General features: G+C 34.0%; 1 protein-coding gene across 8 annotated transcripts in view; it reads left to right on the forward strand.

The window, feature by feature from the left end:
- The window catches only part of LOC143231058 (teneurin-a-like), a 473,661-nt gene that overhangs the window by 426,576 nt on the left and 33,243 nt on the right, over window positions 1-13,842 (forward strand). For all 8 annotated transcript variants that reach the window (XM_076465565.1, XM_076465567.1, XM_076465566.1 and 5 more), the window contains 4 exons: window positions 3,484-3,693; window positions 6,985-7,170; window positions 9,491-9,637; window positions 11,889-12,096. In XM_076465565.1, the coding sequence (XP_076321680.1) occupies window positions 3,484-3,693; window positions 6,985-7,170; window positions 9,491-9,637; window positions 11,889-12,096 (751 nt within the window). The remainder of the gene's footprint in view (window positions 1-3,483; window positions 3,694-6,984; window positions 7,171-9,490; window positions 9,638-11,888; window positions 12,097-13,842) is intronic.

Raw genomic sequence — 13,842 nt, forward strand, 5'->3', positions numbered from 1 at the left:
TACTTTAAGCATTAACAACATTGACACTAACATTCCACATAACCCTTTAATCACATATTTCACGTGCCTGTCTGACTACCAAGACATAAGAGAAATGCTGTTCTGGGAATTTGTTCGATAATTAGGATATTATCTACGTGAAATATTGGTATGCAGGCAACGTAGCTTAATTATTTTACCCGAGAAAAATTGTTTTCGAATGTGGAAGGTGAGTGTATATATGAAATATTATCTGCTCCATATTACGACAGACTTATCCCTCTTCACAGTGGCTCAGCAGCAAGTCTTAGGTCTTCTAAAACTAAAAATTAGGTTTCGATACCTATATCAGGTAGGCACAGCTAAACTGTTGCGTAGCTTAGAGTTTAACAACAAATACACAAAATATTTCAACAGTAACTAAATATATAAACATTTCTATTTGTTCTACTTTCGCATTCTTAAATGATCTACTTACATTTTCTATAGTCTGTATTTGTAAAATGTTTATTCAATAATGTTGGCATTGTTGTTTTTATAAACTATTTATTCAACAATATTTGAATGGCCCAATACTGAACATATACATTTACTTCCCAACAGTATCGACGTGATATCAGTTTGTGTTTATAAGTTTACGTAACTAGCATTAGAATATTATAATTTTGTATTTAAAATTATCGGAGAGTTGCAGGTTCGAATCCGTGTTACCGAACATACTCGTCCTTTTAACCATGCAGGCGTTGTAGTGTAACAGTTAAATACACTATTAAGGAGAAGCCCGAGTTGGCGGTAGGTGGTGTTGACTGTCACAACTAAGTTTGGCCAGAACATACAGTTCTTGTGTAGCTTTGGGCGGCGAAATTGAAAATTATATAGGTTCTCATATATAACGTTACCATTATTTGGATAATTCACTAATAAGTGCTACAGGAAAATCTTATAAACATTCGTTATCTTTACAGAGAACAAATCTAAACTTTATATCGACTAGACAGTTATTTATTATCCGAGGCTGACATAGAATGGCTTTTAAAAGCAGACTTCCCTTGCTTCCAAAAGAGTAGCTTTCTTATTTCTATCAAGTAGTTAAAGATGATATTAATAGGAAATACTACACTAAAGGCTTTTTTTTTTAGCTATGACATGTTCGGACTTGGTACCTTGAAAAAGTTCTGGACTTCTGGTGAAAGAATAAATCAATAGTCATTATGTATTACGGAAATAACGAGCATTCTAAATTATTGACGTTCCATTCGCTAGTGAGTGAGAAACAAATGGAAGTCTTTCATAAAAAAAAAAAAACTTTCTCTGAATGGTTTTCATTTTGCACATTAATAGCTTTCCGCTCCACATCAACGTCATCGGTCACGTAGTACGTCATTATTAAAACTCAGGTACTAAATCATTCCGGAATTTAATTGCACGAACATGTAGGGAAATTGAGTGTTAATATTCAAATATGGCAAGCCATTGTTTCTAAATGAAAAGGAAATAATGAGACATTTAGCGCATGATTGGAGACGGGAGGAAAGAGCCACGTGGTGGTCTTCAAGCAAATACATTGCCATACTAATATATATATAGTTAATATGGACAGAGGATTGAGGAAAATGAAGTGAAAACTCCAAATAATGTTCAACACGTGATTAATGATTACAACACGTGCAGATATATTATATTTTATACACCATTTGTCAACTAATTTAAACCTATGTAAACTTAGTCCCTTTAATCTAGTTATATATATTTATAATCGTAACCATATCTAATTCTGAATATCCTGATAGCATGAGATTGAAATACATTGTTTTCAGAAACTGAAAATCAGACTATTCAGTTAGGCTGATTTAAAATAAAACCATCAACTTTATTTACTTTATCAGAATTCCTTTTCAAGGCCCTTTCAGCCGTGGAGGCGTTATAAAGTGACGGTCAGTCACACTATTCGTTGGTAAAAGAGTGAGTAGCCCAAGAGTTGGCAGTTGGTGGTGATGACTAGCTGCCTTCCCTCTAGTCTTACGCTGCTAAATTATGGACGGTTTGCACAGATAGCACTCGTGTAGCGTTGCGCAAAATTCAAAACTAACCAATCTTTTCAAGTTAAGTAGTAAATGTAACATGGTTATTTAAACCTATCATAAATAACACCTGGCCAAATTATTTTATTTTGACTGAGTATGCGGTTCCTAATTGTTCGTTTTTAAAGCAAAGCAACAGGAAGATGTTTTTGTGCCCACAACGGAGAATCGAACCCTAGATTTTAGGGCTGTAAGCCATTAAACTTACCTCTGTTCCAGAGGGTAATATGTAGTTTCTAATATACAATATTGAAAACTAAACATTACTACGTTTTTATTAGGTTACATTCAAAATGTAATATTTTAAAATATGCTCCTACGCTAGTACAGCGGTATGCCTCCGGATTTACAACGCTGAAATCAGGGGTTCGATTCCTTCGGTGGATTGAGCAGATACCCCGATGTGGCTTTGCTATAAGAAAAACACACAAACACAACACACATATTTAAAATATATCCTAAAGTTACATGGGTATATTTTTTTATTTTGACGGGTTTTATTTTATGTCCAGTGAAATGAAGAGAGAAATATTTACACCAAATTTCAATTTTTAGTTTAAGCAGTAGTGTTATTTCAAAATATTTGAAGTTTGAAAGCTTCACGGTTCACAGTAAAAATCAACAAACACGTATGTTATTTTATTTTTTTCTTATTTTTCCTTTCGTGTGAGATCCTACTTCTATACTTCCATACTTCTAGCAAACTATAACACAACCAAAATACGTAATGAAATATCCATGAAATAAAACGTGCCATTGCGAGATTTTCTAGAATGTTTAATCGCCTTCTTTTCAAACTCTTTGAATCAGTACGCGTCTGCATGACCGTTATATTTTATTACTACGAATCGTGATTTGATCAGATTATGGGTTATCACTCAGCAAGGTTGCAATTCTGTAATTTCAATAACACTCAACCACCGTCACATGAAGTTACTGGGACTTCATTTCTTCCACTGTTCAAAATTGAATGCCATATCTTCCTTTAAGATTTTGCGACATGAATGACTGAACAATATTTTAAGAATAAAAAAAAAAAGGCTTAAGTCTTGGTCTTTACCGAAAACGAAATGAAATTGTGAACTCGTAAGCGATACAGTGAATTTTTTACTAGGCTCTAAGAGTGTACAAGCTAATACGACTAATTGTCTTACAGCCATTATTTTGTTGAAGATAAAAGATAGAAAAGTTTATGTTTATATGAATAATACAATGTGTCGATACAAATAGTCGCTTCATTTAGAGGCAAACATGTTTATAATGTTGCTTGATAAGCATTTTATTCTATTACGTAAGCATTTTAGTATGGACACACAGCAAAAAATTGTTAGCACATGTTATCCATTGTTTCATTGCCAGTGAAATTAGTTTATACATATAGTCAAGAATTATTAGAGGGTTTTAACGCACGTTTCTCATTCAGTTGACTGTGAAGATCCTACGTGCTCTAACCATGGGGTTTGTGTGAAAGGGCAATGCTGGTGTAAGATTGGGTGGCGAGGAGTGAACTGCAGTGAAGCTGACGACAGACTCAGCAGGTGTTTTCCAGACTGTTCTGCCCATGGGGTTTACGACCTTGACAGCGAAACCTGTATGTGTTTCGAACACTGGACAGGAGCAGACTGTTCCAAGGGTAAGAGATTTAACATTGTAGTTTTCCTTTAGATCTACATTGAAACATAGTTTGATTCGTTTTCTTTGTTTAATGTACGCTTTCCTGTTACAGTATAGGCCCTGCATGGCCAGGTGGCTAAGGCACTCGACTCGTAATTCAAGGGTCGCGGATGGAATCCCTGTCACACCAAACATGCTCGCCCTTTCAGCAGTGGAGGCGCTGTAATGTGATTATCAATCATACTATTCGTTGGAAAAAAGTAGCCCAAGAGTTGGCGGTGGGTGATGATGACTAGCTGCCTTCCCTCTAGTCTTGCAGTGCTGAATTAGGGACGGCAAGCGCAGATAGCTCTCGAGTAGGTTTTCGCAAAATTCAAAACAAACAAACAGACCTGTTACAGTAAGTTCAATTTGTTTCCAAGGTTAGACCCTTCCCAAACATCGCTATGGAAACAGTTGTCGACTAAACAATACGATTGTTAAACTACAGTTTTAATTCTCCCTTTTTATCGTTTTGAAGGCATATGCGGTTATATCGATTGAAGTCGGCTGTAGCAGCAAGTCGATATCCAGACAGCTGGTACTATTGCTGAGCCCTGCCTTTATCTACCTTCTCCACTCACCTGATGGTAAAACCTACAATCCTTTGTTCGTAGCGGAATTACTTCCATTGCCCACTGGGAAGCTAAGGGAAATAATGGAGGTTCTCTCGAGCTGGCACTACCCTCATGATCTGTAGACATTATCTTCGGGAAACGCTCGCCTCCTTGATAACCAAAATAAATAAAGATTTCTTAAACTGCCGGTGCACGGGGCGTCGTCCAAATCCCGCAGCTGAAGAAGACAGACCGCTGTTTTTTTTTCAATCCTGTCTGCAGTCTCTAATGGAACATCAGTTTGATCTGGCCTGTCTGACAACAACGAGAAAGCTTTAGATAATCTATTCCACAAAAATAAGAGGAAGTATCAATGCATAAGAAATGCTATTAACGTATCATAGTTATCCAAATTGAAGTTACTCATGATATGTTGTTTTTTTGTTTGTTTGTTGTTTTTTTTCGTGGATTGAAATTGCTTCAGTTTAAATTACGTGCTTTGTTCCTTCATAGTGGACCTATTCTCTATAACCGTTTCTTTTCTTTACTATTAATCACGTTGTCTTTGTTCCGTCTCTAGTGCTCAACAATACTCAGTAATGGCTGTAGACTTCTTCTTGAGTCCAGGCTTTTGTTCTGGTCACTTCGTTGTTTTTGACCTTCGAGAGCTCCTAAAAATACAATCATCTTGCTCGCGCGATGCGCCAGATAACACAAGGGCTCCAGATAAATATTATTGCTTCAGTAAAAGTCGTGGATATTAGGAATAGCATATCTTTATTATTATTATTATTAATCACATCTCATAGATAATCCAGGATATCTAATATCATCTTCAGTAATTTTGATTTGAAATTAGTTTAAATTTTAAGAAAAACAAATACTAATTAGATGTACATTATTAAAAACTAGTCTTTGTTGCTGTAAACAAAAATCGGCTTCTTAAAAAAAGCTTGAGATTTTAAGAGGGGAAGAAGGGAATGCATAAGAGTTTTGAATTTTGTTCGCATTCTTTGTTTCAGAGCCCGATATGGCCAGGTGGTCAGGGCACTCGACCGGTAATCTGAGAGTCACAGGTTCGAATCTCTGTCCTACCAAAATTACTCACCCTTTCAGCCGTGGGGACGTAATAATGTAATGGTCAATTCAACTATACGTTGGTGAAAGAGTAGCCTAAGAGTTATTGGTGGGAGATGACGACTAGCTGCCTTCCCTCTAGTCTTAAACTGCCAACTTAGGAACAACTAGAGCAGATATAACTCGTATAACTTTCTGCAAAATTCAAAAACAGACAAACGATCTTTATTTTAGTATATTACATCACCTTCAAAATCATCTAACAAAAAAAACACTTCAATATTTATCTTCATGCGTTCATCTCACGTGTTTACAAATATACGTAGATTTCGTGATTGAAAAGACCAAGTCCTCTTCATGTGTAATTGTGTTAATATTTCTCACGGTTCTGTTAGTCTTATTGTATATGTGTGGTCCCAAATCATATACGTTTGAAGTTGACTAAACTTTCTCTTTTCAATCGCTTTCATAACTATACCTTTATTCAAGTGCAAATAAAAATATGAAACACGAGTATCTGATCTCATGCGATACTATTCGAGGCTAGAGAACTTGAGTGTGGAAGTAAAAACAACTTCTCTCTTTGATCCCAGTAGCAGTTACTACAGATCTGATCAGATCAAGTTCATTGTCTAATATTTCTCAATCTTTCTTACAACAATGCTCGAACGTCCTCAGTCATTGTTCCAACAATATTCGAACGTCCTCTGGTGAAAGCATCGATCTGCCTGGTAAAAAACAACAATATTTGAAGATTTATCCAAGGGTAATAAACGGGTTTTTCATGTTTAGTTTTCCCATTCCTGATGAAAAACAACTGAGTGTAAATGCTCTGAAATGAACGTGGCAGAGTTTCACTCTTTCTCTGCGTATTTAACTGATCAGTGTGTTATAATTGTTCTTTAAGGCTAATACTTGTAGTCGATGTTAATTTTTACCAGTAAACTTTAAAATAATAAATCAATTCACACGGCTACCATAAAAACTAAAAGTGTTTACTTCTTATGTCAATATCATCTACTGTGCACCGTTATTTTTTATTTCCTTTAAAGTTTATAAAACCTGGTGTTTTTTTTTTGTTAGTTTTACGGTTGTCTTTATTAGTTTAAGCTGTCAGAGTCTTTTTAGTTTCTTTTTCCTGCAAAGTTCGAGACAGCAATAACAGTTTAGACCGACTCTCGTAACATTTAAAAATAAATCAAATCTACTGCAGTAATAACTAAACAGCAAGAGGATGCACAGTGGGTTTGGCAGAGGATGTAAATTTGGTTTGGCGCTAGCTGCTGACTTTCTTGTCATCGAAGAGATTAGTGGGGATGTTGAAACTTGCAATAAAGTTTTGAAAGTCAATAATCACCTCTCGCTTCCTGTCTCCCCTCCATCACTTCAGTATATGAAAATATATTCTCCCTACCTACTAAGCACACACGTTCTCCTAACGTCAGAAATATGAGTCATGGCTTGTCATTATTCAACTCAACTGCTAAGACTTTCGACTTCTAGATGAGGATCGACTAGAAATTAGAGAGTATTGCAACCACCTACCGATGACAATCCAAACTTAATTTATCTATTTACCCTTTGCGGTGAAATAGTTTGATCTAATCATCACTTTGTTTTTACTCGTTTTTCCTCAGCCACGTGCAACTTGGACTGTGGTCCCCACGGACGTTGCGAGGAAGGTCGATGTCAGTGTGAGCAGGGGTGGACAGGTCTCCATTGCGAGGAACGAACGTGTGACCAGCGCTGTTTGGATCATGGCCAATGTAATAATGGCACATGTATTTGTATTCAAGGCTGGATGGGTCGACACTGTTCTTTGGGTGAGATACAAACTTATAGTAAACACTGTGTTTAAAAAAGCGTTATGCATAAAACTAGAAGTCCTGATAGACGAAAGAGATTGCAAATAAATTTATAAAACAAAAAAGAGAAATAAGGACCACTAATGTTTTCAAAGTGTTGAAAAAATAAAAAGAACGCATTGAAATATTATATATCAATATTAATATAAATAATGACAATAAACTTGATTTAAACCTGTATTCCTGAAAACTATATATATATATTATAACCATAATTTTTAAGCCAAAACAAAACACATTAAAAAAATACGCTGCATTTAAAAAAAAAAAAATCCTAGGGTACAAGCTTCAACGTGGGATTATGAAATGTATCCTACGTTTTGGAGGTGACTGCGGAAGTAGAATCCACATTACGGTGAGGATACGCCATCTATCAGTCTTAACCGTCAATTTGCTAGTCTTGCATAAGAAGATTAAAAATTAGGAGGACAAGCCCACAACGTCCCACATCTATATAGCCCTGCACTGCCTGTAGACAGTTGTGAGAAGGTGACTCTTCTCCTAAGTTAAAATAATAATAATATTTTATAATCCACGTTGTAGCTTGTACCTGAGGAATTTTTTAAAGCAACGTATTTTGTTTAATATGTTTTGTTTTGGCTTTGAAATTAATGATTATAATATAATTAATCAGAGATTTTGATTTGCTGATTTTGCTTACTTATTTAACTTTATTTAAATGTAATTATTTAATTTCACAAGATGTGGGACGTTGCGGGTTTGAGCACCCACATCTCTCTCTCTAATGTCCAATCTTCTTATGTGAGACTAGAGAATTAGAGATTAAGACTGATAGACGGTGTATCCCCACCTCAGTGTGGGTCCTTCTTCCTCAGTCACCTAGGATACATTTTATAATCTCACGTTGTAGCTTGTACCCTATGATCCTTTTTTTTTAATGTGCAACGTATTTCTATTTTTTTTTAATTTCGTGTTTATGTGTTTTGATTTACTGCCTGAAAATTTTATGGTTATAATATAATTAATCAGGGGTTGGGAGTTGCTGTTTTTAACGCAGTCCTTCCTCATGATTTTGTTTATTCATTTAGAAATAATTATTTATTTCACTATGTATATATATTAGGTAGAAAATATTTTTTTTAAGTTAGACTTGTAGTGGAATCAACTATTCAGTAATAAAGCTTTAAGATTAACAGCTTACCATTGTTTATTAACTCTTATTAACGAGTTGACGTTCATCTGAACCACAGTGAAATAAGCTTCTAATACAAAATACAGATACAAACATAAACACTGAAATAAACACGACTTTCGAAACGCTTGGAACCATGGGCAATTCAACGAATGCTGCAATATGTGTTCCATGTGTTGTTTAGATTAACGCCAGTATCAATTGGACCTTATGTTCTTTTCCGTCACGTGTCTGAAATTCAGTAAAGCTGCTAATGTGCTATGGTTCCAGAATTTTCGGACTCCCTGTCTATATTCTTCAAAGAATGTTCATAAATTTCCCTCAAAGCTAAAACGCCTTTACTTTTCCCCGGTATTAAAAAAATGACATAAATCTTTAGTAAAATTCGTTATTACTGTCATTAAATGACACAATAATCCGTATTCTTAAGGTTAACACGACATTAGATCGAAACTTTAACCCACTGTTTCTTAACCATCAGTTTATTGGAAAATTTTCGGTACTTTAAAAAATAGATCTCCACTTTACATCATCAATACTTCTATCGATTTAAAAGAATGTGATTGTTTTATTTCAACAATAAATAATTTCATGTATATTTATTTTGATTTAAACATATTTTTTACCAGTTGGTCTTTTAAAAAAAACGTCTTCGGATGTAAATAATATTTTTGAAAGGAAATGATACGTTTTGTTGATATTCAACTGTATTTATAATCAAAATAAAAATAGACGAATTGACTGTGAAACAACAGCAGCGAGCATTTCCATATATATATATATTATATATATATATCAAATATATGACAATTTTGAAAAATCGCAATAACTGAAGTATATATATATATATATATATATATATGGAAATGCGATGTGAACATTTTATTTATGTTTGAGTATGAAATTGTCATTATTTACTTAAACTGATTATAAATGTTCAGATGGAAAATAACCATGAAACGCTTGATCAGACTTTCGATAATGCTAGAATGTTCCTATGATATTAAACCTTTTAAATCGTATATAAAAATATTAATATTTTATCATAAGTTCATTATATAGGTTTTAAATTGTGTTTGGTTGTTATGGTGACCAAATTTCTTATTTTTTTTTTACGAATTTTAGATGGTTGCCCAAAAAGTTGCCATAGTCACGGACATTGCGTTAGGCAAGAAGACACGTGGTTATGCCAGTGTGACCTGGGCTGGGGTGGTAAAGACTGTGGGGTTCCTCAAGAAATCAACTGTAGGGATGAAATAGACAATGATGGAGGTAAAAAAAAAGATAGAGACATATATGTTTATACTCGTTGTTGAAAATAACCAAGCCCGTTTTTACAGGTTTGACACCCAAAATAATTAGAGAAAGATAAAAATTTACACGATTATAAATTACTGTTATACTCACAGTATCTAGCCTACGTAAATAAATGTTACATACTGACACGTATTTGAAATGGACAGCAGCTGACGTTTTTTTAATTTCAAAAATAAAGTTACAATGCCTTTTATCCATAATGATTAGTCCTCGATGACTTAGCGGTAAGTCTAAAGGCAAACCGAGTTTCGATACTTGTTTTGGGCACAACTCAAACAGCTCAATTTGTAGCCTTGTACTTAACAGCAAACAAATTATGACGAACAGACTCAAAAGTGTAAAATGTTCAACGAATAGTTTTAAATACTTTTACTGAAACAAAATAATTACTTTTCAAGTTCCATTCAGGTAATCAATTTACTGGTTTAAATATACAATATAAAACATAATAACCGTTAATGTATATATATATATATACACTCACACAGACGGAGAGAGAGAATCCAATTATTCCACCTTTGTACTGAGCTGTGCAGCTATGCGGGAAAGCACGTTTTACAGGGTATCATCTTTAAAGGATTTGAGAAGAAACAAGAAATAAATAAGCATGTTGTTATCAAACGTGTAGTTTCGCTATAAAACCACACTGGCTTATAAAATGGAACAGGCAGTACGATCGTTAACGCTAGGACTAATCATTTCAAAAGCAAGTTAATCTTTTACACGTCACAAGAAATCTTGTCAGAGTTATTTTTTTCCGAGATTCGGTTGTCAAAGTTTTAAGAAAAAGAATAACAAAACCATTTCCCCTGTGGTATACTTAAAGACGAAATTCAATCATTGTTTTCGTAGCTTTTAAACTGTACATATTCCTAATGTAACATAAAATTCATCATTTTGATCAAAACCTGGTAATCATTTTGATGTCTAAATACTATTTCTTCTCATTAGTTGCCCTCAGTGGCACGGCGTTATGTCTGCAGACTCACACCGCTAACAACTGGGTTTCGATACCCGTGGTGAACAGAGCACAGAGAGCCCATTTTGAAGCTTTGTGTTTAATTTTTTTAAAAACAAACAAATCCTCTCTAGTTACAATATCAATTAAAAAATGATATTTGCCTCTGAATGTAATTTTTTTAGCAGTGATTTTCACCGAGCTCTGTTTTAATACCATTTATTAATCTTAGAATCTTAACTTGATTCGTTTCTTGGAAATTCCGTTGTTCGCTAGAGAATTTGATAGTTTCTTTTCTTCAGTGATTTCTGCGCATTTCTTTTTAAATGCGAAAACAAAAATGTGTCGTGAAATGTTTCACGGTTAAAAAATAATTTTGATCAATTTTTAGATTCGGAATCTTTTTGTGTGTCTAAAATTGTAATATAATATAAGTACATTCTCTACAACATCCTAATGCCACATGTCTTTTTTTATGAAACGTATCTAATAAAATTCATTAAATATATCCTCTATAACATTATAATGTAATATTCATTTTCTTATATTTCACCGTTAACAAAACGATAAACTCACATTTCCCATAATATGATAACATAATATTTGTTTTTTTTGTGTCTTTCCATCAATAGTATGGTAAAGCTATAGTACGAGAATGAGAAGATAACGCAGTGTTGTTTTCTTATGCCTTACCGCTAATAATATGATAAAATCACATTTCTATAACATAGCAAAATAACGTTTCTTTTCTTATGTGTTACCGTTAATAATAGGAAACAAAATACACCTTTTGCAATATAATAATGCATTGTTCTTTCTTTCTTGTCTCACTGCTATAAACATAATAGTAATACACATCCTACAGTATGAAAATGGAATGTACTTTTTACGTCTCACCTCTAACATAATGAAAGGTGCATATTCTATAATGTGGTTATGCAATGATCATTTTCTTATGCCTCACTGGATATCTTCCATAAAGAAAAAAAATATGGTTTTCTGTATTTTATATTTCAAAGAGATGATAGATAAATTATACCTGCTTTCTTGATTAGGAAGTCCTTTAAATATTACATTTATTTTGACATAAACATTTTTCCCAGTTCTACACATTGTTACTTTTCCTTTAAGGTATTTTGTCATCCAAATTTAATACTTACATATTTATTGAAAAAATGTGAAACCTAGTGAGTGATGACAGGGTGACGTGATTTGTTTAACCTTCAGAATTTTTTTATCGTCTTTTAGACGGACTGACTGACTGCGCAGACAGCGAATGCTGTAACCACGACGGGTGTAAAGACAATGTATTGTGTATGTCATCTCCTGATCCTCTAGATATTCTCCTTAGAAAACAGCCACCAGCTGTCACTGCTTCATTTTATCAGAAAATGAAATTTTTAATAGACGAGGACAGTGTTCAGAACTATCCACACAGAGACGAATTTTCTGAGAGGTAAGGAGATCCAGTTTGTCAGTGATAGTTTTGGTTTTTAGATTTAAAAGGAAACAAATAACTTTCACACAAGTTTCGGTGCGAATTTTTCATGTAAAACGTGATAAAAACATAAATATAATTATTACCTAATAGTGTAATTTGACGAGTTCTTAAAATTATTAATAACTGGATTGAGTGTTAAATTTTTCCAAATTGTGCTTTTGTTGGATATATGAAAATTACCACAGTCTCCAAAAACTAAAATCCTAGTCATCTACTCTCGCCTGCCATACTTTTGATGGATCTTTGCAAATACATCCTAAATCAACACAAGTCTGCTATAAATACAATTTTGTAAAAATTGAAACTGATTAAAGAGAAAACAAGCAAAATTTTTTAATAGTTTGAAACACCACTGAGCCATTTCATTTCCAAGATGTTGTTTAAAAATTTGTAATTTCGGTGAAGTGTCAAATCTCCATTTATACTCGAAACAGACAAAAACAACAACTTTATTTTGACTTGCAAATCATCAGTATTTAGATTATTTTCCCCCACTGTCTAACTTTTCGTCTTTCGTGACTTTAAGTCACACATGACTTCTGTGGAGCCGTTTAGAACAAACTGACATTTTTTTAGTTGTTATTTGTTTTAACCTAAAATTGGTAACATTGAGAAATGTTCACGTCATCCTTTAAGCCCAACAAGGAAAGTCTTATTCGCCTAGCCTGAATTTTTTTAAACTTCCTTTAAAAAGAGTATATTTTATTCATTCTCTGATAATGTTCAGTTCGTCTAAAACATGTTTATCGTTTAGTTTAAATGGAAACTGCTGAACCATGTTTAAGTCCGTATATATATATGTATAATTTAAAACTGACAAGAATAGCACAGGCCATTTAACAAAAGGAGCTGTTAACTCTACTATCTAAAGTTACCACGTTACAGCTTTTCTTAGTCATGTACTCTATCAGAGTCCAGAATTACTTAAGCTAGACATTCAGTGGGTTTAGAAGTCTTCCTACGAGACAGTAAACTTCAACAATGCCATCAACCTTTATCTTAGATAGATACAAAGCCTTATCAGAAGAGCTTTGCTTTCGAACTGGTGTGGTCGTTAGATTTTCTGCACACACAGCAGGACTTTCGAACTATACCTCAAGCCTAGAGAACCCTTCATTATGGGCTTCTATTCATTCTCTGCTTTTTATCATATTGATTACTATCGATCGTCCCAGCGTACTGCTCTGTGTGACTAAACCTGGAAGGAAAGACAACAGAACAGGTCTTTTAAAGCTCGTACGAAACGTTTCTCTACGCTACATTCAGCGTAAGTTTGTAAGAACCGAGTGGTTCTTCGCGTTAGATCCAGGCGAACTAAAACTAAAGAAGAAAAATAAAATAATACGAAATGGTACCATACCTCGTTTTATTAAAAGCTTAGAACGTATTGCGGGACTTTTCTTTGGAGCACAAATAGTTTGAAACTATTTTAACTATGCACAAAACAACAAAAGCTCAAACCACCTCTCGTGCTCATTGTTGACCTGAATCCTTATTTTACCTAGTATATTTCAGAGAGAGAAGACAACTAGATAATGATCCTCCAGCGGTCACTCACTCGATTTTATTACCGCCCCACAAATTAGACCAGAACGTCCATGGTTACCTTCCATAATATATAATTTTCAACGAATTAACTTGAAACCTAATTCTGTACACACCAGAGCACTGATATACACATTTATATGCACATCAGTACAT

This window comes from Tachypleus tridentatus, chromosome 10, assembly GCF_004210375.1.
Source record: "Tachypleus tridentatus isolate NWPU-2018 chromosome 10, ASM421037v1, whole genome shotgun sequence".
In the NCBI taxonomy this organism is placed as follows: Eukaryota; Metazoa; Arthropoda; class Merostomata; order Xiphosura; family Limulidae; genus Tachypleus; species Tachypleus tridentatus.